Source organism: Malania oleifera, chromosome 4, assembly GCF_029873635.1.
Source record: "Malania oleifera isolate guangnan ecotype guangnan chromosome 4, ASM2987363v1, whole genome shotgun sequence".
Lineage (NCBI taxonomy): Eukaryota > Viridiplantae > Streptophyta > Magnoliopsida > Santalales > Ximeniaceae > Malania > Malania oleifera.
Window position 1 is genome coordinate 7387057 of NC_080420.1, and position 24956 is coordinate 7412012.

Here is a 24956-nt window from a genome sequence, read left to right on the forward strand (position 1 = left end):
TAAAACTAGGCATACACAAGAATAAGAGAAGAAATGTGTTTTTTACCTTGAATAATACCCCCTATGACATCTTAATGCTGAGCATAGTTTTTGGCATTGTTTTTGAATCAAGTATTGTCTTGTGCAAGTGGAAGAAAGTTTGTACAGACATCTTGTTGTGTGTTCACTTCCACGTCCCAAGATTATCTCTATAGAGATTTTTTAAATTGAATAAAAAAGAAAAGTAAGACTGCTTTTACTGCAATTGAAGGCTCTTTCCTGCTCTATTTTGGCTCAAATTTTCAATTATAACAAAAGTGAAAACCATCACTTATTTTTGAACAACCCCTTGATCTAAAAGCTCAAGCCATTTAGGCGCGACAATGTCATAAAACTTCCCTTCAAGTGTGTGTCCGCCCTTATGTAGCACATGAAGATTTAAATAACATGGGTCGGTCAATTTTTTTTTTTTTTTTTCACAAAAGAGAGCGGCACCTCCTTTCTTTATTAGAAAACCTCTCACTTATGGCGGAGGAATACCGTGGTTCCAAAAAAACAAGCTACAAACAGATAAAATTGAAACGTAACGAAAACAAAACGAAGACAAAAACTACACATTAGACTCATAAATTAAGAAGACCAATTTTGTCAAGTCGTATCATGCCTCTAACTAAACGGGATAAAGAAACAAACTCCAGATATCTCATAGGGGTGCCTTCCTTTCCTGACGTGCCAAGAAGTCCACAGCCTTATTTCCTTCTCTGAATTGGTGAACAATGGTGAAATTAATCATGGAAAAAGCCTCAAGAATCTCTTCCCAAAAATCCCACAAATGCCATACCATGCATCTCCTAGAACGAACCCAATCGACCACTACATTAGAGTCACATTCAATCTCCACATTCATATAACCCATCTCTTTGAACATCCGCACTCCCTCCGTTGGGGCCCTAAGTTCAGCTTTATTATTGGTGCCATAGCCAAAGAAGGCACTAGATCATACGGTAACAAGGCCATTATGGCTTTGATACCATGTCAGAGAATCACTTGATCTAAAACCTTATGGTGTTTAGGTGAGGCCATAAGAATATGTTTTAATGGTTTTGGTTTCAGTGTCTTTTGAGTTTTGACCTAGTGGTGTCCAAAGTTTAAAAAACATTCCTATGGTTCTAATTCAATTTTAGCACAAGTGCAGTTTTGATTCCAAGATACATTTAACGCATTTTTGGGTTGGTTCTTGACTTAAGCATGGTCTTGCACAAATGGAAGAAATTTTGTACAGACATCTTGGTGAGCATTAACTTCCACAGCAGCAAGATTATCTCTCTTGAGATTTTTTATTTTTTAATTGAATAACAGAGAAAGTTAACCCGCTTTGACTGCAATTTGAAGGCTCCTTCATACTCTATTTTGGGATAAAATTTTCAGTCATAATAGAAGTGATGAACCATGGCTAAATTTGAACAACCACTTGATCTAAAATCTCAAGCCAATTATGTGGGACAATGCTTTAATACTTTCCCTCAAGTGTATATTCTTCTTACTTAGCAAGTGAAGATTACAACACGGGTTCAAACTAGTATTTGTGCAGTAGGCCCTAAGGCCATGATGGCTTTCATGATGTTTGACAAGCACTTGATCTAAAACCCTTATGCTGTTGGTGAGAGCATAAGAATATGTTTTGATCTAGTGGTCCAAAGTTTAAAAGGATCCCCATGGACCTAATTAAATTTCAGACCAAGGTAAGAGGTGCACTTGTGCTTAGTTCGCTTTCAAGCCCAATACTCTAGCTAGATATTAAAACTCATTCTTAAAGCCTCACCTAACAGCTTTGAAGGGCGTCCCTAGGCCATAAAGTTCGCTGCTTTGCGAGGGTAAGGGGAGGGTTGTCACAGTGTACACAGCCTTACCCCTACTTTTATGCAAGAGAGGCAGTTTCCTTGAACTTGAACCCATGACTAACCAGTCACAAAGGAACAACCTTACCATTGATCCAAGGTCCGCCCTCACCCTCACTTAACAGCTTAAGCTTTATAATTGACTTGACTGGTTCTTCAATAGATTAGGACTATAAATAAGCCTCTTAAATTACGTTAACAAATTACTTTTTACAGGGCATCTATTGAGAAATTAAATTATTGCTCCATGTTTTGTTCTAATTCAATTGTCAGTTTCTCTTAAAGCTTGGCAGCCTGTAGCTTAGTCACTAGCATAGTAGAAGATTTCTCTGGGCAAGTACCTGCAGTTTTCCTAGAGTTCTCCACAAAGATTCAGCGTCTTGTCATCTTTCCACTTGCTTTATTCGCTTTTACTTCTTCATTTTTATTGGGTATCTACTCTAATTTACACGAAAGTAGATTATGCGGTTTCCTACAGTTAAGAGCAGATTCAGAACTAGTATTGCATAAATTAGATATTCTGAACCAAGGTCTCCATATATAACTACAATTACCAAGATAAAGAAATGATTCAGACCTACTCATCAAAGATGATATGTTAATTATGCAAGCTGAGGGAATTATGAAATATTCATATATGAATCCAAGTAGAAGACCTTCAGAAAAAAAACAAAATGCTGTTCAGAGAAGAGGAGAAAATTACCCATTTTGAGGCTCCAAAAAGTAGACAGAGAGGTTTTCCACCTTCCCAAACCAAACTTTTATCTCAGTCCCGCCCCAAGAATAGCTTTTACGAAACTGAAATTCCTTCACCTATTTCAAAACACATCCATTTAGCCAACTGATAGAAGATTTACTCAAGAAGCATACATGACACGAGCTACAACCCCTCCGCGTCGCGCCCCACCCCCCCCCCCCCCCCCCCCTCCCCAAAAGGACCCCCAAAAGAATGAATTAAGAGTGAAGAAGAATTGCACAAGCCACTAACTGGAATAACAGCACAGTATATGATCCAGTAATTTTATGTCAATAGCATGCACTTCTAATGTAACCAATATTAAAAAATTGAGTACATTTGTTCTGTAAGTGCCAGATTACAGGAGGTAAGTGGAAACAATGGAAAACCTTTTCTCAAGGAATTTCAAGCAACCTTATACGCAATTAGATTTTCCAGCTTAATTTGAAAAGAAAAATCCACATCTGAATAAAATGAACTACAGGAGAGTTAGGCACTCAGCTAAACTATCACACCTACGACTTTCAGATAGCATGATTGCTGCATAAAAATCACAAGGAAGAACAAACTACATGTAAGAAATAAAGACCAAAACTAGAGTATAATAAATAATAGGAAAATTAATCAAACAAAATGGAATTGAAAGCTTACATTGTTAAAGTTTAAACAGTCATACTTTGGAAGAATGATTTCCACATTATGATTTAATTCTTGAACAGCCCGGGATAGACTAGTAACAACATCACCAAGGCCTCCCACCTGCAAAAGATTTCATCAGGACCGAAAAAAGGTGCAACAGAGGATCAGTAGGCTTTTCGCATACAAGCTCCATACATCTTGACAGTTTGTCTAATAAGAAGAAAATTTGGAAGATGCTCAAAAAACACACGCCTTATCCCTAAAAAGCACGTCTACTGGAAAAAGGGAGTATGGCAATATATTATAGCCCATTGACAAATCCCTCTCCTTCTTCTCTCTTTGCAAGCCCCACCCCACCCCACCCCACCCCCCCCCCCCCCCACACCCTTTTTTTTTTTCAATAGAAATGCCACTGAATCATTTTTCTTCAAATTTAACTTTCTTCTTGTATTATGGGGAAGCAATCCTATAGTGCAATTATTTTTTTACTTATAATGCATCCAAACTCATAAGAATCAAAACAATTTGAAGATAAATCCTCTCTTCTTCTTTTTTCCACCCGGGTAGAGGAAATTGTCAGAAAGAGGCCAAAATGCAATAAGCAAAAGAGTTCCTCATGAAAATCAAATAAAACAAAATACATAAACTGAAAATAATGATGGAAAATCAGGGAGAGACCACCAGTATAGATTTTAAAATTTCAGCAACCCAATCTTAGCTAAATTATCCATTTATAAGTTGCTGGTTAGCTGACCTAGGAAACAAAAAAGGGTACTGAGGATCTATTAAACATACAAGCATAAAACCACGAGCCCATATTGACACTGTTAACATATTTTGAATCTTCTTTCCTCTCTTTTTCTGCTAAGCATCCTTTATTTTTTTGGGATTAAAAAATTTTCATTAAAGAAGAAAGGACAAAAAAAAAAGAATAAGGCATCCTCCTAAGAGAAAGATAACCAAAAAAAATGGTACAACAATCAAAATAACACTGCTTTCCAATCTCGCTGTGAATCCGAAAAAGACAACCACATCTGGCTGCAAAGGAACAAAGCAAAACACAATAATGAATCCCTTCCCATAAAAAAGAACAGATAACTTTCTTCCCCACAAAAATATGTGCATTCCATTCAAGCCAAATTCCCTAGAAAAACCACATCTCCAAAAAGCGGAACTGTCTCTGTCCTTCCTTAAGCCGGTAAAAGCAACAGTCAACAAATCCTCCACCTTCCCTGAGCAAACACACTTCTCTCCAAACATACCAAACTACTTACTCCAAAACCTCCAAGAGAAAGAGCAAAGCAAAACAGATGAGATGCAAATCCCAAGCTATCAAAACATAAAGTACATACTTTGATTATTAGAATTTGGAATTTGGATACATTCTTTGGATATCAAGTAAATCATTATTCTCTAATTTAGATATAGCTCATGTGCCTTTTCCTCTTTTTCAGGGCACATGGAAGTTAAAGTTCCTTGTTAAGATTAAGGTTTTTTTTTTGGTTGTTGGCCCTTAATAGAGTTTACCAATGTTTTAAAAGGCGTAGGCGTAAGGCGAGGCGTTTTAACCCTCAAAAGGTGAGACGTAAGCCTAAAGGTGTTGGGGCATAAGCCTTTTGAGAATTTGTTTTTTACGATAAAAATTTGTTAAATAAATTATATATATTTAAAATAAAGTAAAAATTAAGAAAATCACAAATATAATGTAAAAAAGAAAAACTGTATGTACTTCGCAAAATTCTTGTTGGCCATTCAAAAATTGCTAACTTGTATACATGACATAAATCATGACAAGAGATAGCTATACCATTACAAAGTTCAAACTATTTTCATGACTTAAGATACAAGTCCAGTTATTTTGGAAAGGTTGAGGTTCAAGAGTTTTAGAAATAAACTCATATTATGACATTCGTTTTGCACAAACATGTAGTTAAAATTTTCTAACCAATTCTAACTTGAGAATCACACACCCAAAATGCATAAGCCTCAACTAAAAAGGCGCAAAAGGCGTGCTTTTTGCAAAAATGCGTAAGCCTCAGCATGTAATGCATTAGCCTTTTTGGAATTTGGTATTTTAGATTGAGCCTCAAGGCGTTCTAAGCATGCCTTGCCTTGAGGCGAGCCTTCATTGAGCCTTTTAAAACACTGGAGTTAACACCAACAATGCGCTGCAGATATGTCTCATGGGTGGAAATAGCTCTAAGGATGCATTTCATTTGTTTTTACACTGCTCATTTGCTAGGGATTGTGGAACATTCTATCTGGAGTTCTTGTTGAATTATGGGTTTGTCCCAAATTAGTGGAGGAACTTTTTAAGTGTCTTTTTTGTTGGTTTTGGGAAGCTTAGAATGCTGGGAAGCTGTAGAGGTGCACTATACATGCCGCTCTTTGGTTAATTTTGTAGGAAAGAATGCTAGAATAATTTCTAAAGTTAAGGGATCTTCTCTGTAACAGAGTTTGGTATTTAGCGTCTCTTTGAATGTATAGTGCAGGCTGTTTCAAGGGTTTCTGTTTTCAAGATGTTAACCAAGATTGAATAGCTTTATTAAGTTTCTGCTGGTTTTTTTTCCCTTTTATTTTGTTTGAGGACTTCTTTTCCACTTAATTGTTTTACTGCACTTTACTTGTCTCAATAAAGCATATTTTTAACTCAAAAACTAGATAAATAAATAAATAGAGTACATACATCCGGAGATAATGCCTTGAAATGCCTCCTATTCCGCCTCCTATTCCTCAACAGTTTGCTGAGTTAACTCTATTAAGAACAACCAAGCCAGCGGACTTTAGCTTCCCAAATACCATAGGGAAGAGGAAAGGACACATTATTCTGCTGTGTTTGGAAAGAGAGGAGAAGAAGATTTTCAAAAAATTCAATCTCAATGCTTCAGTTCAGCAAAGAGCAGTGGTTTACTGCCATTACTAGTTGGAATAGTAGACTAGCAGCAAATGAGTTTAATGTAATTTTTTTATTTTTGTGAAACCCTTCAGAGTGGTAGATTTCATGTACTTTGGGTTGGCATCCCCTTGATGTGCTCTAAATATATACTTTCTTTACCAATAAAAAAAAAATCTAGTCAAATTTTAAAAGAAAGATTTACAAGAATACACCCCTGAAGAAACTAAAACCCCAAAATCAAGTGTCCCTACCAATTTAAAGATGACATGACATCCCTACAACAAAACCAACAAAGATAAGAGTTCTTCCACCTTCTCCCCCCCCCCCCCCCCCCGGGGGCATGCATGCACACGCTCATCATTTAGAGACCTAGAAAAATTGAAATCCCAAAAACAATAAATGTATTGTCTTGCAAACTGACACATGTGACTTAAAACAAGTTTTTTAAGAATGGTTTTAATTATAAATATTATTGACAGGGGCATCTGATGGAAACTATTGCAAGACTCAAAGCACACAGAAAATCCTGCAAATTGCTCCAAATCTTTGACTCAGACTTTCAGGACCCATGCTAGTTTCAACAATGTGAGTAGGAGACCTAGGATAATAAGGAGGAGGCCAAAAGAACTCAGATAACAACTTCAGCTAACACTTCTATGAGAAGACTCGTGGTATTACAAGCAAGATTGTAAATACCATTTCTTATCAGCCACTACTGGCCAGTGTGCACCCTTTTGTCTAAAAACAGGTAGCATCTCTTATTCTGCTACCAGTTGATAACTGAATACCACCTGATACCTATCAAATATAGGTCAGTATCAGCAAATAGCCAAATAACATTTCTTTCAAAAATATTTGATATTTATTTGTACTTTGTCAAATTTAAGATGAAAATGTAGTTTGGTACCAATACCAGTATGTACCACTCAAATAGAAATATGTAACAGCTTAAGCTTTTAGGCAAAACAGTACCCTAACATGATACAAGAGCTGGTTATTAGGAGGTCCTAGGTTCGAAGCATTATACTTTCATACCCACACGGAACTACTGTTAGACAGAGAAGACAGCACAATTGTTCTTTAAACATGTTATGAAGTATTGAAATGTTCCTCAAGAAATTATCAGTGACTGAGACATAAGATTTGCTGACAACTTTTGGACAATAGTCACAAAACTTTTCAGAATCCTTGGTTCACAGTTTGACATCTCTTTGAGCTATAACCTGTAAACAGCTAGACAGACGAAGAGATTCAACAGACTACTAGAGGAGTATTTGCACTATTTGCTCACCACTAATCAAAAGAATTGGGTGCAGCTATTTGATGTGGTTCAGTTTTGTTTCAATACTCAAAAGAGCTCAACAACAAACAAGAGTCCTTTTGAGTGTGTTGTAGGCCAGCAACCAATGTTGCCTCACACAGTGGATGATCCGTACAAAGGAAAGAGTCCAAGAGCATACATCTTCACCAAAGGATGGAGACAGAATGCAGAGATTGCTCGAGCCTACCTAAAGAAAGCTTTCAAACAGATTAAGAAGTGATTAAGAAGTGGACCAATCAAGGAAGAAAATCTTTGCACTTCAACATGGCTGACTTGGGGCTTGTTCAGCTCCATCCTGAACAGATCGGGTCACTATGGGGTTGAGATAGGCAACTACTTCACAAATATGCAGGACTAGTTCCCATCTTGGCTAAAGTCAGGAAAGCCTCTTACAAGGTTGATTCTCCGGCTCGGATGAAAGTGCATCTTGTGTTTCACGTAAGCTACCTCAAGCACTTCAACGCCAACACTGAAGATCCAAGAAGAATTCAATCAACCAGAGCAACATTGAAGATAGTGCAATATAAAAGAAGAGAAGTTAAAGTCATCCCTATAGAAAGAGAGTTCACATCATCAAGGAAGAAGTAGCATGAGTTCTTAGTGAAGTGGAATGGCCTTGGAGACGAAGAAATCAGCTGGATTTCAGTGGAAGAGATGCAACCATTTGTGGACCAAGTTGAAGAATATCTAGCATCAAAGTCTACAAGGACATCGAACGCATAAGTGGGGGAGAATGTCACAAGCCAAGCTTGTTCAAGGCATTATGCTTGCATGTTCTTGTCTTTTGTGCATGGAATGGATTACCATCATATAAATACTAATATTGGTTTTATTCTTTGAGTAAGTGTAAGTGTAAAAGGGGAGTATGACTCCTTGGACAATTTGATATTTCCTAGTGTCAGAGCTAAAATAGCATATAAAGCTCTTTAGGGGAGGGTGAGAGTCCATCGATCTTGTAGAACTCATAGCATTCGCTAAAACATGTTTATCCTACTTGCCTCCCTTGCTTAACACTTGTTGCTTACAAAGGTACTTGTTAATGAATTACGTTGCTTCAATGTTTACCACTTGCTTGCCAAGTGCTTTGATGAATTGCTAACTGCTTCCGCTTACTTTACATTCAACTACTGTGAATGTGTTTCTATGGTAAACCTTGGTAATCTTTGGCCAACTAGTTAAACAAGAGTGCTTTAGCAGTTTAGCTAGTGCTGCACAACCCTTCACAAGGTGTGAAATATTTTATGTGTGTCAAAATAAATAATTCAATTTATGAAATTTTTTTTTCAATTGCTCAAATGCTTTATCAGACCATACTTTTCTATTTTAATTGAAATACCCTACACAAGTATATCAGGGAGATTAACTATGGACATCATGGTGTGAAGGAATTAAATTGCTAGGGTTTTGAGGCTGTTCAGGATTTAGAGATGGTGTCTGTCAATTTCTCTTCAAAATAATCAAGGGTCGTGTGTTGCATTGAGTAGGAAAATCATCTATTCAAAAGATATTGACAAAAATGGAGCTTCTCTATCCAAATTTGAGTGGGCAAATTATTGCTATATTAAAGCATTTGATTTGAGATTGAGGTTGATTGCTTGGCCAGAATCTATACAAGGTGCTTCTTTGTTAGCTTTCTGGCAAAAGGATATCATTCCTAGTTTGTATTAATGTCTTATTAGCTATAGGAATCTTTTGCTTTTTATTTCTTGAACCATCTGATGTTGGTTAAGAGTTCTTATCCACTAGAATTTGAAGAATCTACTCTTCTTCTCTTATGGTATGAATTCATTTATATTTTTTAAATCATGTAATGTTTTGTTAGAGGCAATAAGTAGACATATTACAAAATAAATATGCAAGCTGATTAGATACCGAGTAAGGGAAATAAAAAAAACTTCTCCACTTGCAAAAACAAAGCAAATCTTGTACTTTTCCCTTTGCAGTAACTACAGCAGCAACTTGCATCTGTTTCATTAAGGGGAAATGTTCATTTTCAGTCTTCATTTTTAGCAAGGGCTGAGCCTAGAAATGTCTCTAGAGGATGGACTATGGGAAGCCTTGCTCTCTCTGTATCAGGTTTGGACTGTAAAACATCTTATGTTTTGTTCCCTCATTTTTTCCTTTCTCATAGATATTATGCATATTCACTAGCTTGAGCATATAATAATATGTTTCTAGGTAGCTGAGAAGACATGACTTCATTCTAAAATATTATGGCCTGTTCAGTTTCAGTCTACATGCCTTTCATGAGCTGTATCCAAAGAGCAAGCTGCATTCACTGCAATGAAAATTTATCTTTTATCACTTCTCAATGATTTTTTGCCCACTTCATAGTATTAAATTTATACTAGAAAGGTGCAACAGCTACACATTAAAAAAAAATTACTTACACCATTAAATATTTTCTTTGCTGATAAGAATTCAGTAGATTCACAGATATATAATTTAGCTTCACAGATTGAATTACTACAACAAAGTGACAGTAAATGCTACCACTATGAAGGAAGAAGCTTAACTACTGTACACCATGCACAATATATTAATTATCATCATCATCAATACAATTATTGTAATTTGTACCTAAGCAACTTTAACATATAATAACAATTTTAACTAATGAATACAAGAATATGACAAAAAAATTGTTCTAAGAAATATGTAGTGTACAGTCTACATAAGGTTGAAAGTGTTCAGTACAATCATGAATTAAAGATCATGACCAAAAGTTACCTTTGCTATGGGGGCCATTTCAACAGCAATATGCACAATATGCATCGGTGGCTCCTTGACAACAGCTCCAGACACAGGTATGTGGTAATCCATCCCATTTTTGTTGTCAAAAATCCCACCATTGTCTTTCTCAGAGAATACAAAGTCCATCATATATGCATCTAATGGGACCTTGACTGCAATAATATATTTGTCACATCCAAATGCAGACAAATGAATACAGATGGATTATAGAGAGTGATCAGCACAGTCAACATGATTCACCTCCGTGCACATTTGGACTTGCTGAGAAATGTTTTTGCAGCTTAAAAAAAATATGTACTTAAAAATCCATCCTGAAAAGATACTTCCTAAGATGGTTTTGGAATGTTATAGCGGTCAACGGAACAGCAAACAGCAAAGCAAAAGATTTCTTTCCTTACTTCAGCCTACAATTATTTCCTTATTTTTCAATTCATTATTTTGTACAGTTAGCATATATTTAGTTCACATGTATAGGGCTTGACAGAATATAGTTTACATGTCTAGGGCTAGAATCATGCTAGACCTTATTTACTTTCCATGTATAGCATTCTTGTAAAGTCTATATATAATATACAGAACTGAAGGCCAGATTCATTCGGCCATTCACACAATACTTTGACATGGTGTCAGAGCCAGCCGACTGCTAAGTTTTTTTTCCCCTTCGAATTTTTTTGTCTTCTCGGTTTCATGGCTGTTGTGGTTTTTTTTCTCTTCTGGAATTTTTTTTTTTGTTCTCTGTTCTTTTGGTACTTCTGTGGCTGAGTGGCTGTCGGCACAGCCGGTTTTCTGGTTTGCCATTTATTTTAGTGCAAGCAATTGTTCTCTGTTCTTTCGGTACTTCTGTGGCTGAGTGGCTGTCGGCACAGCAGATCTTCTGGTGTGGCATTTATTTTAGCGCAGGCAACAGCTTTCTGTTGCTGTTCCTGGTGCTTCTCCATCTCAGCACAGCAGATTTTTGTCCTGGTGATTCTCGGCAAGCAGGCAACAGCTTTCTGTTGCTGTTTCTGGTACTTCTCTATCTCAGCACAGCAGGTTTCTGTCCTTGTGATTCTCGGCACAGCAGGTTTCTTGGTTCAAGATTTATTTTTTTAAGTGCAGGAAGGTTGGTCTTGGTTCTCTCTGTTGCTGTTTCTGGTGCTCTTGGTTCAAGATTTATTTTTTAAGTGCAGTAAGGTTGGTCTTGGTTCTCTCTGTTGCTGTTTCTGGTGCTTCTCTGTCTTTGTGATTGTCGGCACAGTAGTTTTTTTTGGTTCAAGATTTATTTTTTAGTGCAGGCAGGTTGTTCTTGGTTTTCTTTGTTCCTGCAATTTTTTTTTTTTTGGGCTTCTCGATTTTATGGTGGTCTTTCTCTTTCGGCACAGTCTGCTTTTTTGGGCTTCTCAATTTTCTTCTTTATTTAGCATGGACTCCACACCTATGTGTGCCAAGTTTACAGCAACAATTATTCTACGTGGGCTTTTCAATTTGAACTTTTCCTGAAGGGAAAAGATCTTTGGGGTCATATTGATGGCACAGATTGTGCACCCAATCCTGATAAATCCAACGCGTCAGCGGCTTGTCCTTCATTGGCTGTGCTTGATGCTCGGATTATGTCTTGGCTTCTTGGCTCGATTGAGCCACATATTGTCCCCAACTTGCGACCTTATCGCACCGCTCAATCTATGTGGACTTATTTAAAAACTGTATATCATCAAGATAACTGTGCCCGTCGTTTTCAATTAGAGCATGTGATTGCCATGTTTCAACATGACAATCGTTCCATCCAAGACTATTATTCAGGGTTTCTGACTCTTTGGAACGAATATTCTCATCTGGTTACTGCGGATGTTTCTGTTGCCTCTCTTCCCATTATTCAACGTCTTCATGAGACTAGTCGTCGTGATCAATTTCTTATGAAACTCCACCCTGAGTATGAATATGTTCGCTCGTCTCTGCTGAATCGCTCTCCTGTTCCTTCTCTTGATGTTTGTTTTGGTGAGTTACTTCGTGAAGAACAACGGCTTAGTACTCAAATTACTCTAGCACAACCTCATGGTAGTTAAGGGTTTGTCTCTGTGGCTTATGCTACTCAATGATGAGGACCACCTGCGCATTCTAGCTCCTTGCAGTGTTTTTGCTGCAAAGAATTTGGGCATATCGCTGCTAATTGTTCCAAGAAATTATGCTCTTACTACAAAAAGAAGGGTCACATTATCAAAGACTGTCGTTTCCACTCGCAGAATAGTCAGGCCCAAGCATTACAAACTTCTGTTAGTGTACCCCCCCCCCCCAACAGTGACTTTTTCGGCCCCGAGCTCTTCTTCAAGTGACTCCTCTGTTCCCGCACCTCCTACAGCGAATTACTGCACACCCAAAATGGTGCAACAGATGCTAATTTCAGCATTATCAGCAACGGGGCTCCAAGGTAACAATTCTACTAAACTCTAGTATGTGGACTCGAGTGCTTCTAATCACATGACGAATAATCCCACTACCCTGTGTCATGTTCTACCCTACGCTGGTCAATCTGCTATTCAGACTGCCAATGGCAATTCTTTGCCAATAGCTACTATCGGAGATGCCTCTTCTAAGTTCACTAATGTGTTTCTTGCTCCTCAACTTTCCACGAATCTTATTTCTGTTGGTTGATTAGTTGATAACAATTGTGCTGTTAATTTTTCTAATAATGGTTGTGTTGTGCAGGACCAGGTAACGGAGGAGCCAATCGCAAAGGGGCCTAAAGTAGGGCACTTGTTTCCACTACTTTTGCCTGTTCCAGCACGTTCTCTAGTTTCTTCTATTAAGTATTTTGCTTGTATTAATGTTTCAGATCTTAGTATGATGTGGCATCATCATTTAGGTCATCCCAATACTCAGATCTTATCTCATGTATTGAACTCTGGTTTACTTGGTAATAAAGAACGTTCTTCTTTATCTCTTGAGTGTGCCTCTTGCAAACTTGGTAAAAGCAAAACTCTTTCCTTCCCTTTGCATGCTAGTAGAGCTTCTCAGTGCTTTGATCTTATCCATAGTGATGTTTGGGGACCTTCCCCGGTTGGTTCACGTGAAAAATTTAAATACTATGTGACTTTCATTGATGATCATAGCAGATTTACTTGGGTCAACTTTCTTTGCTCTAAATATGAGGTTTTTCGTACCTTCACTAAGTTTTTAGCGTATGTTGACAATCAATGTTCTGCTTCTATTAAGACATTATGCACAGATTATGGTGGTGAATATGTGTCTACTGAGTTTCAGGAATTTTGGCTTCTAAAGGTATTATTCATCAACATTTATGTCTTGCTACTCCCCAACAGAATGGAGTAGCCGAACAGAAAAATCGTCATCTCCTAGATATGGTACATACTCTCTTGCTGGAATCCTCTATTCCATCCTTGTTCTGGTTTAAGGCTCTGAAAACTGCTACTTACTTGATTAATCGTTTACCTTCTCAAGTCCTACTCATGGAGTCTCCCTATTTCCGCTTATTTGCTAAGCAACCTAGTTAAGATAACCTCCATACCTTTGGTTGTGTATGTTTTGTTTATTTACCTCCTCATGAGCGACATAAATTATCTACTCAATCTGTTCGATGTGCATTCTTGGGATATAGTGTGTGTCAAAAGGGATTTGTTTTCTATGATCCTACATTACATCGTACAAGCATTTCTAGGAATGTTATTTTCTTTGAAAATCAACATTTATTCCCAGTGTCCTCTATACCCTCCTCTTCTACTATGATTCTCCCCTCCTTTAAGGAGCAGTTCTCAGATCCTCATCAAGTCAACTCTCTTTTTAAACCAAGTATTGTGTACGCGACGCTCCCGCCCATAGTCTCTTCCAGTAGCTTATCCGATATCTAATCCTACCACGCTCCAGATTCAGTCAATTGCAGCACCTCTGGAGCCTTTGGTAAGTCGCTCTTTTCGAGTGTCTGTACCCTCGGATAGGTATGGGTTTCCCTCTTCAAGTTCTGGCAATTCTGTTTCAGCTCTTACTGCTGCATTGTCCACTTTAGATATTCCCACATCCTACTCACACGCTGCCAAGCATGATTGTTGGCGACAAGCTATGCAGGAAGAAATTGCCACTCTAAAGGCCAATCACACCTGGGACATTGAGCCTTGTCCTCCCACCATTGTTCCTCTAGGTTGTAAATGGGTTTACTCAATCAAGGTCCGATCTGATGGAAGTATGGGTTGTTACAAAGCTCGCCTTGTTGCACTTGGGAATAATCAAGAATATGGTGTCAATTATTAAGAGATCTTCGCTCTTGTGGCTAAGATGACTACTGTTCGTACGATTCAGGCTATTGCTGCTTCCAGTGATTGGCCACTACATCAAATGGATGTCAAGAATGTTTTTCTTCACAGGGATCTTAAAGAGTGTAAATATGAAGCCACCCTTGGGCTTGTTTCCCTCTCCGACTTCACATTTGTGTAAGCTTCATCGCTCTCTTTATGGTTTCAAACAAGCTCCGAGGGCCTGGTTTGATAAATTCCGCACCACTTTATTACAATTTTCATTCAAGCAAAGCAAGTATGACACTTCAATGTTTCTTCGGAAATCAGACATGGGTATCGTTGTTCTTTTTGTTAATGTTGATGATATTGTGATTACTGGTTCCGATTCTGCTTTACTTGCTCAGCTCAAGACTCATCTCTCAGAGTCCTTCCATATGAAAGATCCTGGGTCTCTCACATATTTTCTTGGTCTTGAGGTGAATCGTAGTCCCTCGGGTATTTCACTCAATCAACATAAGTATGCTAGTGACTTGGTGGCCATAGTTGGCCTTCAAAAAGGTACTTTTGTTGATACTCCCATGGAATTAACTGTCAAGCTTCGCAAAGAGGAGGGCGACTTACTTGCTGATCCCAGTTTATACCGGAAGTTGGTGGGTAGTCTTGTCTATCTCACCATTACTAGACCAGAAATTTCTTTTGTTGTACAAGAAGTCAGCCAGTTTCTTCAAATTCCTCGTCATCTTCATTTGGCTGTTGTCCGTAGGATCATATGCTATGTTCAGGGCGCTTATGCCCGTGGTTTATTCTTCCCTACAGGCAATTCTATTTGCCTTGCTGCTTATAGCGATGCTGATTGGACTGGTTGTGTGGATACACGTCGCTCCATCACTAGTAGGTGTGTGTTCTTAGGTGATGCATTGATCTCTTGGAAGAGTAAGAAGCACGACAGAGTTTCTAAGTCATCGACGGAATCTGAATACCGGGCAATGTCTCTTGCTTGTTCTGAAATCATTTGGCTTCGAGTTTTGCTTGCTAAGCTAGATTTTTCTGAGACCAATCCTACACCTCTACATTCCGATAATACGAGTGCTATCCAGATCACAGCCAATCCTATCTATCATGAGCGCACGAAACATATTGAAGTCGATTGTCACTCTTATCCGTGAAGCATTTGAAACTCATGTTATCACTTTTCCACACATTTCCACTGAATTACAAATTGCGGATATCTTCACCAAGGCTCTCACTCATCATTGACATTGCTTCCTAAGTAGCAAATTGATGCTTGTTGATCAACCCGCATCTTTTTTTTTTGGGGGGGGGGGGGGGCACGGGTGTCAACAGATTAGCAAACAGCAAAGCAAAAGATTTCTTTCCTTACTTCAGCCCACAATTATTTCCTTATTTTTCAATTCATTATTTTGTACAGTTAGCATATATTTAGTTCACATGTATAGGGCTTGGCAAATTATAGTGTACATGTATAGGGTTAGAATCATGCTAGACCTTATTTACTTTCCATGTATAGCATTCTTGTAAAGTCTATATATATAATATACAGAACTGAAGACCAGATTCATTCGGCCAGTCACACAATACTTCGACAATAGCAATGCTTTATTTTTGTAAGCTCTACAACCTCGCCAAGAAGTCCATAATGACAATGCACTCAAAACTGGCACCAAAATAAAGAATCCAGCCAAACATCTAAGGCTGCATATGCAATAACTATTCTTAGGATGAATTACCCAAAGACACACTACAGTATGGCACAGAACCGAATTGGGAAAACAATCGTTAATGAGTCACATATGCGTAAGGCCTCTTCAGTCTGTCAGGATCTAACTGGCCATTCTATTACCATAACAACAGGACCTTAGCATGTTTACCTTGCATTGAAGTTGTTCAGGAAAAAATGCTCATTGGTGCATATATAAAATGAAGAAATACAAGAAACAATAATGTTTTGGAATTCGAATACGTTGAACTTGCTGGTTTTTCAGTTTGTTTTTCAAAATTTGGTATTCTCCATGCTTATATTGCATCGAGAAATTTCAACCGAAGAAGTGTTTAATTATTTGAAAAAGTAAATATATAGGCTTCCATTCAAAGAGATTAAATTACAAATATAAATGTAGAAAGATCTGATGAAGTAAACACAATACCCAAAATAGTTCCAATAATTGGAAACCTCACCAGTAGCTTTGACATGAGAACCATTATCCGCAGGCAACATTTTCTGAGGGGGCAACACTCCCATCCGGTGGTTCCAGCGGTTAAACGAGTATCTAAACCAAATTTCTGGTTTTCCATTCAGCACTGTATTGGCAGGATTATAAAGAACTGTCACAGTGCTTCCTGCTTGAACATCAAGAGGTTCAGTGTAAACTATATGCTTTTGAGAAAGCAGAAATGTTTTCAAAGTTCTCTCCTTTGTTTCAGCTTTCAAGCGTGCTGTTTTTTCAGCCTGTGAAAAATGGATGAAAAAAAAAAAATAGTGAGGCATATAACTGGGGTAAAAGAACAGCAACATTTCAAGATTGGTTTGTATGGGAAGTTTTGGTATTGGAGGGAGCTATTGAACAGACATGTTTTCTTTCATTTTTTTATTTAATTAATGAAAGTTTTACATAATGAGTAAGAAAATAATATACAGTAAAAAGAAAGTTTTCATATTATATATGATCAACTTCCAGAAGTTCAGGTTCAGTTTTCATTCATTTTTGGGTACAAAAGAGAGAAATATTGGCAACATCTTGGACCCTCAACAGTCAACAGAATAAGTAACCATCTTAAAAATAGGAGAATCCAGAAACCCAATGCTCGCCTGTAAGAATATAAATGAAAGAAAACCACCGGACAATAGCTCAGGAGGCAGGTTCCCATCTTCAACATGCTCATTTTGTAAAATCAAAACAAGTGCCTATTTTAAAAGAAAATAGCAAATAGGAAACTGGTGCATCTTCACTGCACTGTATAATACAGAAAATCTCATAAATTTGAATGAGATCTTGTGATAAACTAACCTTGGCACGTGTAGCCTCTTCTCGTAGTCTCCTCTCCTCCTGTAGTTTCTTATAAATCTGGTGTTCCTCCTCAACCCAATACAGTTCTTCAGGGATGCATTTGGGGACAATAGCGTGGAAATCCTGCAAATGATTGTTATCATACAGGGTTGCATTCTGAGGTGGTCCATCAGCAAAAACCCAATCCAAGACAAGGGCTCGATCAGGCACAACAACTGCGGAAAGTACAGATGTAGTTGTAAGGCTATAAGGCCATGAAAATTCCATTAGTTTTTTATCCAGACCTTGGTGGTACATGCTCAATAATATAAAATTGCAAGTAAACAACAACAAACAACTAACCAAGCATTAAGTCCCACCAGGCGGTGTGGCTACAAGAATCCTTTCCCACCAATTCACGCGATTGAGGGTATTTTCTTCTGACAACTGAAGAGCTATTAAATCCTTCTTTACTATCCTATTCCATGTTATTTTTGGTCTACCCCTACCCCTTCTACTACCAACAGTAACTAGCTGACTCCTATTCACTAATGCACTATTTGACCTATGTTTCAAATGGTCAAACCAGCTAAGCCTCCCCTCCCTTATCATATCTTCTACTAGTGCTAAGCCTAGCTTAAATCTATTAGATTACACTTCACCTAAAATCTTGAACTATTAGGTTGTGGGCCAACAATGTATATCAAGCTTTAACACTCCATAGCATGTGCAGCCAAATGGCACGTGGAAAGATAAACACATAATAAATAACACCCATTATAGGGAACAAAATAGTTTTCTAAACACCACACAATAAACGTAGGCAAGGAGACTAGAACCCAAGACCTCCTCATAACCAACTTTCATACCATGTTAAATTACCACTTCTCCTACAAGCTTAAGCTGTTAGGTTGTGGGCCAACAATGCATATCAAACTTTAACAATCTTGAATATGTTCGTCCTTAATTTATCCTCTAATGTTACTCTACTCATCCACCTTAGTTTTCGCATTTTTGGAAACTTTTACTTTTTGGATATGTTATTGCTTAGTTGCTCAACATTCTGATTGATATACCATGGCTAGTCTCATAGTCGTTCTATAGAAGCTTCCTTCTAATATTAAGAGTATTTTACAATCACGATTCACGAAGCACACCCAAAGCCCCCCCCCCCCCCCCAATTTTAACCAACCTGCTTTAACTCTATATATTACATCCTTTTCAATTTCAGACAGATAAACAAAGTAAATAATTTCTCTCATAGTTTCTAAATAACAACAAAAAACTGAAATTGATTACCTCTTTTTCTTTTTCTTTTTTTACTATGGTGTCCAAGGCCATTAGCCAGCTAATCCACTGGGATGGCATGCCCACCCTCCACTCTTCTTATATTAAATACCAAGGACTCATCTCAATTGGCTGTAGCCCCCAAGACTCGAACCCTAATGTTTAAAATTCTTAAGTTTACCAATAGAGCAATGGGCTCTTGACTTCACATTTCCTGTGATCTTCTGTGTTTAATACCTATTTTTCTTTTTTTTTCTTTGTGGGTGCGTGTGTTCAAAAAAGTCCCATATCACTTGGTAGAATTCATAAGAACGCCAAAGTGAGAGTTTGGTTGGAATTTGATGAGCAACAATAATTTGTTAATTAAATATGGCAATGCTTTTTTTACATCGACACAATGTAAGTATCTTGACACATAAAGGGTTTCAACCAGAATTAAAAATTGTCATCGCGCTATTTTCAACAGGAATCTCAAAGCAACACGTTGTTTGAAAGTCTTAACTAGAGTTTATACAAGGAATTCAAAATCACAAGAATCTTTATTTGAGATTCAACATCAACAGCTGTAAGTTACATTTGATAAAATTCATCAAGAAGCAATTAACCATACTAACAATTAGATTATATTCCCTAGCAGAATGTTTATTAGGAATATAACGGTTATAGTAAAAGGATTTTGGTAGCTTACAAAGAGCAGCAAGGCCAACTGACATATAGAAAGTCACAGAAAATTAAAAGAAAATAAAGAAGAATTAAACATGAAAAAAAAAAAAAGATAAGTTAAAGGAAAATGAAAAACTAAGCAAAATACAAATTTGGGTTCTCAATTTCAATTATGCCTCTCACAGTTACATATCAAGCCTTTATATGGGCTTTTCTCCTAAAACTAAAGGATACATACTTTCGGAAACAATATGCTTGAGAAACAGGTAAATAAAATTACCACTAGGATACTTCTTCTCTATTGATTCTAGAATCTACTAGATTATTACCAAATAAAATGCTACTATAAATATCCTGAAAATTGACAAATAATAATTATAAGATTGCACAAAATCCTAAAGAAGCCAAACATGATGAATTTGGGTTGCAGGCCTCAAATTGAGATAAACAAGAAAGCTTTGAAGCTCATATTGCATCACAGAAAGCAAACCATAATGCAATAATAATAATAATGATAATAATAATCCATAACATGTAATAAACAATATGATAACCCCAAGTTTACCATGGGAATATCCATTCCTATCCTATTCCATGTTGGATGGATAGGCCAACTTTTGCGAGAGTGACTTTCTTGTAAATTATATCCCTACACAATTTCTATTCCATAAATTATTATATCCCTACACAACTACCATTCCATTCCCACTTTATTGTGAACTAAACATAACCTTAATGCCAACCATGAAAGTCAACCGCATGTTCAACTAGATGCAACTTGAGCTAAGGTTCTTTAAACTAAGGAAAACAGTTCCTCATTCATTTACATTCTCTACTTAAAGCACCACAAATCAAAGAGCAAAGAAATCACACTGAAGCAAGATGGACCAAAGAAACACATAAAATGAGGAGGGAACCCTAAGGTGAGACCATTTTGAATAGGAAAAAATATATATTATGCATAAAATTATAATATTCCCATAAAAAAGTATAAATGAAACAGCAAGCACGAATCTCAACTTTAATGCTGTGCAGGATCTTGAAGAAAACTAGCAAAACAAACTGCATTCTTCCTAAAAAGGTTTGCTTCATTCCCAAATAATCATCTACAAAGTACCAAAAACTCATGCGAGGAAAAAGACTAGCTGTTATGAGTACCTAATGAACTTCCTAAGCCAATAAGAATCTTTCATATTCACCGAACGAAGAAAGGTTAATTATTAAGACATAAGATCTAGTTTTAAAACAGAATAAGAACTAAAACTAGAAATAAAACAAGTTCTAATTCAAAAAGAAAATGGCATAATTATTAATTCAATTACTAATTGAACACAATGCAACCTATACTTCTAACAGATACACATCCCCTGATGGTGACCAGTATGATGCATTTGCAGCATGTTCCAACTTCTTGATTGCAAAAAATTCAATAAATAAATAAATAATCTAACAGAGGCTTCTTTCTTCGAGCCATGTTTAGTAAAGTCATCGCCAGTTAATATTAATGAGTGATCACTATTTCTTAATGGTGTTTCGGGTTTGGAATTTTCAAGGAAGCTAGTTTTCAGGATGTAAATAGGGATTGGAAGAACTGGTTGGCTTGATTTCTAATTTTTGTTGTTTTAGTTTTTTTCTGGTTTGTTCCAGAGTTTTTTGGGAGATGCATATTCTCCCTCCTTGTAAATTATTTCACTATTAATGAAATTTCGTATGGAATCAAAAAAAAAAAATTGACTGATCGCAATTCATATAAAACTATTTTTGCCCACGCTGGACAATGTCTATAATGCTTTCCTGGATCATGTGGTCTCCTTGTCTTTGCTTTGCTGTGAGGAGGCATGAGACTCCAAGTTAGTCACATGCATGGATGCATAAAGGCAATCAAGAATCAAGGAGCCTAACAATAGAACCCATCTCATCAAAGACATGTTGATATTCATAATTACGTATAGTAACAGTCAGCTTCATATGAAAAAGTCGAACATCTAATGCCACTACACCATCATGTATAAATCACAGATGGACTCACTTAGCAACTATTACAAGCTTATATTGATTCAGTTGATTCAAATTAAAACTCAAATTTAATTAATTTGTCATTCACTGCTAACCAACCACCATCCCCTAAATTAACTAGCCTCAAAACAATTAAAATAAATATTAGCAGCCGAATTTTATGGAGAAACCTAATGTACCAAGCTTGATTTGCAGAAAATAAAGCATTATAAATGCATGATAGTCAGAGTAGTCTATGTGTCATGCATGCAATTAGATATACTACACCGTTCCACGGATCTCCACTTGGAGGTCACTTTTTTAAGGGAGATGCATTAAGAGAGTGCAACTGTATGTTTCCTAGAGAATTCTTTTGGGACCAGTTACATTAAAAGCTGTAATCATCAATAATTGAAAAGTATTGTGACAATTAGAATGACTATGTTGTTTCCAGAGAAATCCCAGGTATGAGCCCACCAAACTGGATGCCAATCAACACCTTGTGTGCACTCCACTTATTTTCATGCCATCCAAATAGCATCATTTGTTAATGCATACCCAAGATTGGAGACAGCACGGGTGAATTGACAAAATGGTTTACTATCATATTTAAGGGAAAGAAAATAACCATGTTTAACACATACCATCAGCATACCACCAGTCGCCATCCTTTTTCTCAGATCTCACAAGCCTATCAACAATTGTGAGGCCATCCTTCCAACTATTATGTCCCCCATGAATCCAAAGATCCTTAGCATGAGCAAGAGGACCTGACGTCCTGTTATAATATAACCTGATCGAGTCCTCTCCTTTAAACTCACTAGGCTCTATGCACCAAACATTGTCAACAGACAACATAGCTCTTTTCATCACCTGTTGCAACATTTCTCGCCTCCTGCCAATCTCCACCCTTGCCTCTGCTTTATCAGCTTCACTTGCAGCCTTCTCTGCTTCTATTCGTCTTTGCTCTTCTGCTTGTCTTTCTCTTTCAGCTTGCTCCATAGCAATTTTCTCAAGTTCCTTAAGCTTCTCCTCTAGCAAGAAATCTTCAAATGCAAAAAGATCCATTCCACCTTCCACAGGTATGCAAAAATCTTTTTTGTCATTGTTGTCATATGCATTTTTCCCATTGAAGAACACAAAATCAATCTTATACGCCTCCTTAGGAACATGAATCTGGCAAGACCACCAATCCCCTTTAAGATGACTCTTGTTCAACCTTGTAGTAAAAGATTTCCATCTCCAGTCATTAAAGGCCCCCATTATAATAACATCTGGTTCGGTGTTTAAAGTGGAAATGCTCCTATTAAAAAACACTTCAATATCTTGATCAGGTTTCACCACCTGTGGATAAACAAACAATTTGTTCCCTCTATATAAGGCCTCCTCAGCAAGCCCCTCAAGCAGCTGTTTATGCATATTGGCTTCCATCTCCACCTTCAATTTTAGAGAAAACTCTTCCTCAACTTTTTCTCTGTGGATTGAAGCATCAGCCCCCAGAAGGGGCACTGGTCTTGACAACTCATTTTGAGCAATGTCCTCATCAGTCTCGCTGATTTTATTTTCTTCATTGCCATCACTTCTGATAATATCCAAATGTTCCCTATGTAAAGATGTTCCATCTACCACATCCCCAATACTACTCTTGGCAATTCCTTCTTCTTTCTGTAACTTAGTATTATCCTCATCAACACTTCCAATTCTCCCATTTTCTACCAGCCGGTGTTTCTCAGCAACAGACAATGGTCTGTTCAGTGCCGATATTTCCTCAACTTCCCTGCCAGTTTCATCGTCACTTCCTTCCTCAAGCTTCTTTCCTCGAGATATTTCAAGTACCTCATTTTTATCAGGGACAGCTTTCATTTCAACTGTTCTCTCGTCTGGATCATTCAAATCAGTAGTAATAGGAATGCTTGAAACCTCTTTTCTATCCCCAACATTTTTCTGGCCATCCCTTTGGGTGCTTGTCCCCACCTGTGTCTTTGGCATAAACCCCTTTGGAGCAGAACTTTTAGGCCTTGGGTGTGATACTTTTCTTTTCCTCCTGGAAAAATCTGTGAGATACATAGTGGTTTAAGAAATTTCAGTCCAATCAAAATGGAAAAAATAATTAACTTTATGGAATAATTACTAAAACTAACCTGCCGCACTTCCAGTGATTCGGTATGAAACCCTTGGAGGGTGCCCCTTGCAGTGTGAGGAAGACTGAAGACGATGCATAAAATGAGAAAATTGTTAATAACAGATTAACATATTAGATCCTGTAATCCATATTATAAGACTCCAGTTCAGCATATACCGTAATTTACAAATATCACAGTATAACTGAATCGAGTCATGACAGAACTTTCACCAAATGGATCTCCTGGCTATTGCTTCAACTAGCTACTCCAACAGCGGCTTATAGATTACATTATCAAATTGAACAAACACACACACACACACATTTTCTGGAAAAAATACCCTATCACAATAATCAAGACACTAAACCAAAATACTAAAAATAGTATATAAACACCAAAATTACTCCTCCAAGACCTCAAGTAAGCACTCAATTTTCAATCTAATAATCACAGATAGAGCATCTCGGGATGAACAAACCACAATCAAATGGCAATTAAACAACGAAAACAAACTCAAAATCAAACACTAAATAAACCCATAAAAATAGAGAAATCATGAACGAACAAACCCATAATAAAATGACAATTGAACAACGAAAGCAAAGTCAAACAACCAAGAAACAAAGCACTCACTTCCGAAGATAGAGAAGTTTTTCCACGAGGGAAAAACCCAAAAACCGGTTTGATATTCAAATGGCTACTATAGCAGAAATCCGTTCTGCAACACACTGGCCTGTGTACTTGCAAGCCCAGCTCCATGGATTGACGACCCAAGAGAATATCTGTGCCTGCCCGTCTCTTCTTCCCCAGAAGTCACTGGAACATGCCACTGGATCGATCTTGGAATCTACCAATTCGTATAACCATTCAATAGCAATCAATTATGTTTATTAATAAAGAATTATACTATTAAATACTATAGAAATCACATGACAACGATGGCTGCAGTATCCTGCTCCGCTAATAGCTACATGGAAACAAAACCCAGAAAATCTCAAACCATAATTATGCGCGCAATTTCCTGTGTGCGTCGAACACACTCCGTTTGAAATGTCAGTGAGATCATGACTGTTGATGATTCTCCGGTTTGACTTTCATGAATATCGGACAGTCCAAATCGAGGATGGTTTTTACTTTCATTTTGCTGCAGTGGTACACGATCATACTTCAATTTTCGAAGCTATTTTTCAATAATTTAAATAGCTGGGGATTTTAGGGGCCGATCGTAAGAAATAGAAAGTATGGCGGGGGGAAAATGGAAATTCAAGGAATTGGTGGGCCAAGTGAAAATGGCCACGTGGCAGCGTGATGTTTAAACTCAGTATAGGCTGTTGCTAGGTGGGGCGTGCTAAGCGGCGAGCATTCATTCGCTAGGCAACGTTAATTGCCTAGACACTCGAGTTGGGCTGGACACGGACCGCAACTCAAGGCCCTCCA

General features: G+C 37.5%; 1 protein-coding gene across 1 annotated transcript in view; it reads right to left on the reverse strand.

Annotated features, from left to right (window-relative positions):
* LOC131152788 (starch synthase 3, chloroplastic/amyloplastic) overlaps positions 1–24688 on the reverse strand; it is a 50223-nt gene extending 25535 nt beyond the window's left edge. Inside the window, exons 1-8 of the mRNA XM_058104647.1 lie at positions 24153–24688; positions 23538–23601; positions 22041–23450; positions 17473–17687; positions 16643–16913; positions 10200–10375; positions 3265–3372; positions 2581–2690 (exon numbers count right to left, since the gene is read on the reverse strand). Coding sequence (XP_057960630.1) covers positions 2581–2690; positions 3265–3372; positions 10200–10375; positions 16643–16913; positions 17473–17687; positions 22041–23450; positions 23538–23601; positions 24153–24278 — 2480 coding nt within the window. The 5' untranslated portion in view covers positions 24279–24688. The remainder of the gene's footprint in view (positions 1–2580; positions 2691–3264; positions 3373–10199; positions 10376–16642; positions 16914–17472; positions 17688–22040; positions 23451–23537; positions 23602–24152) is intronic.
* Between the last annotated feature and the right edge of the window lie 268 nt (positions 24689–24956).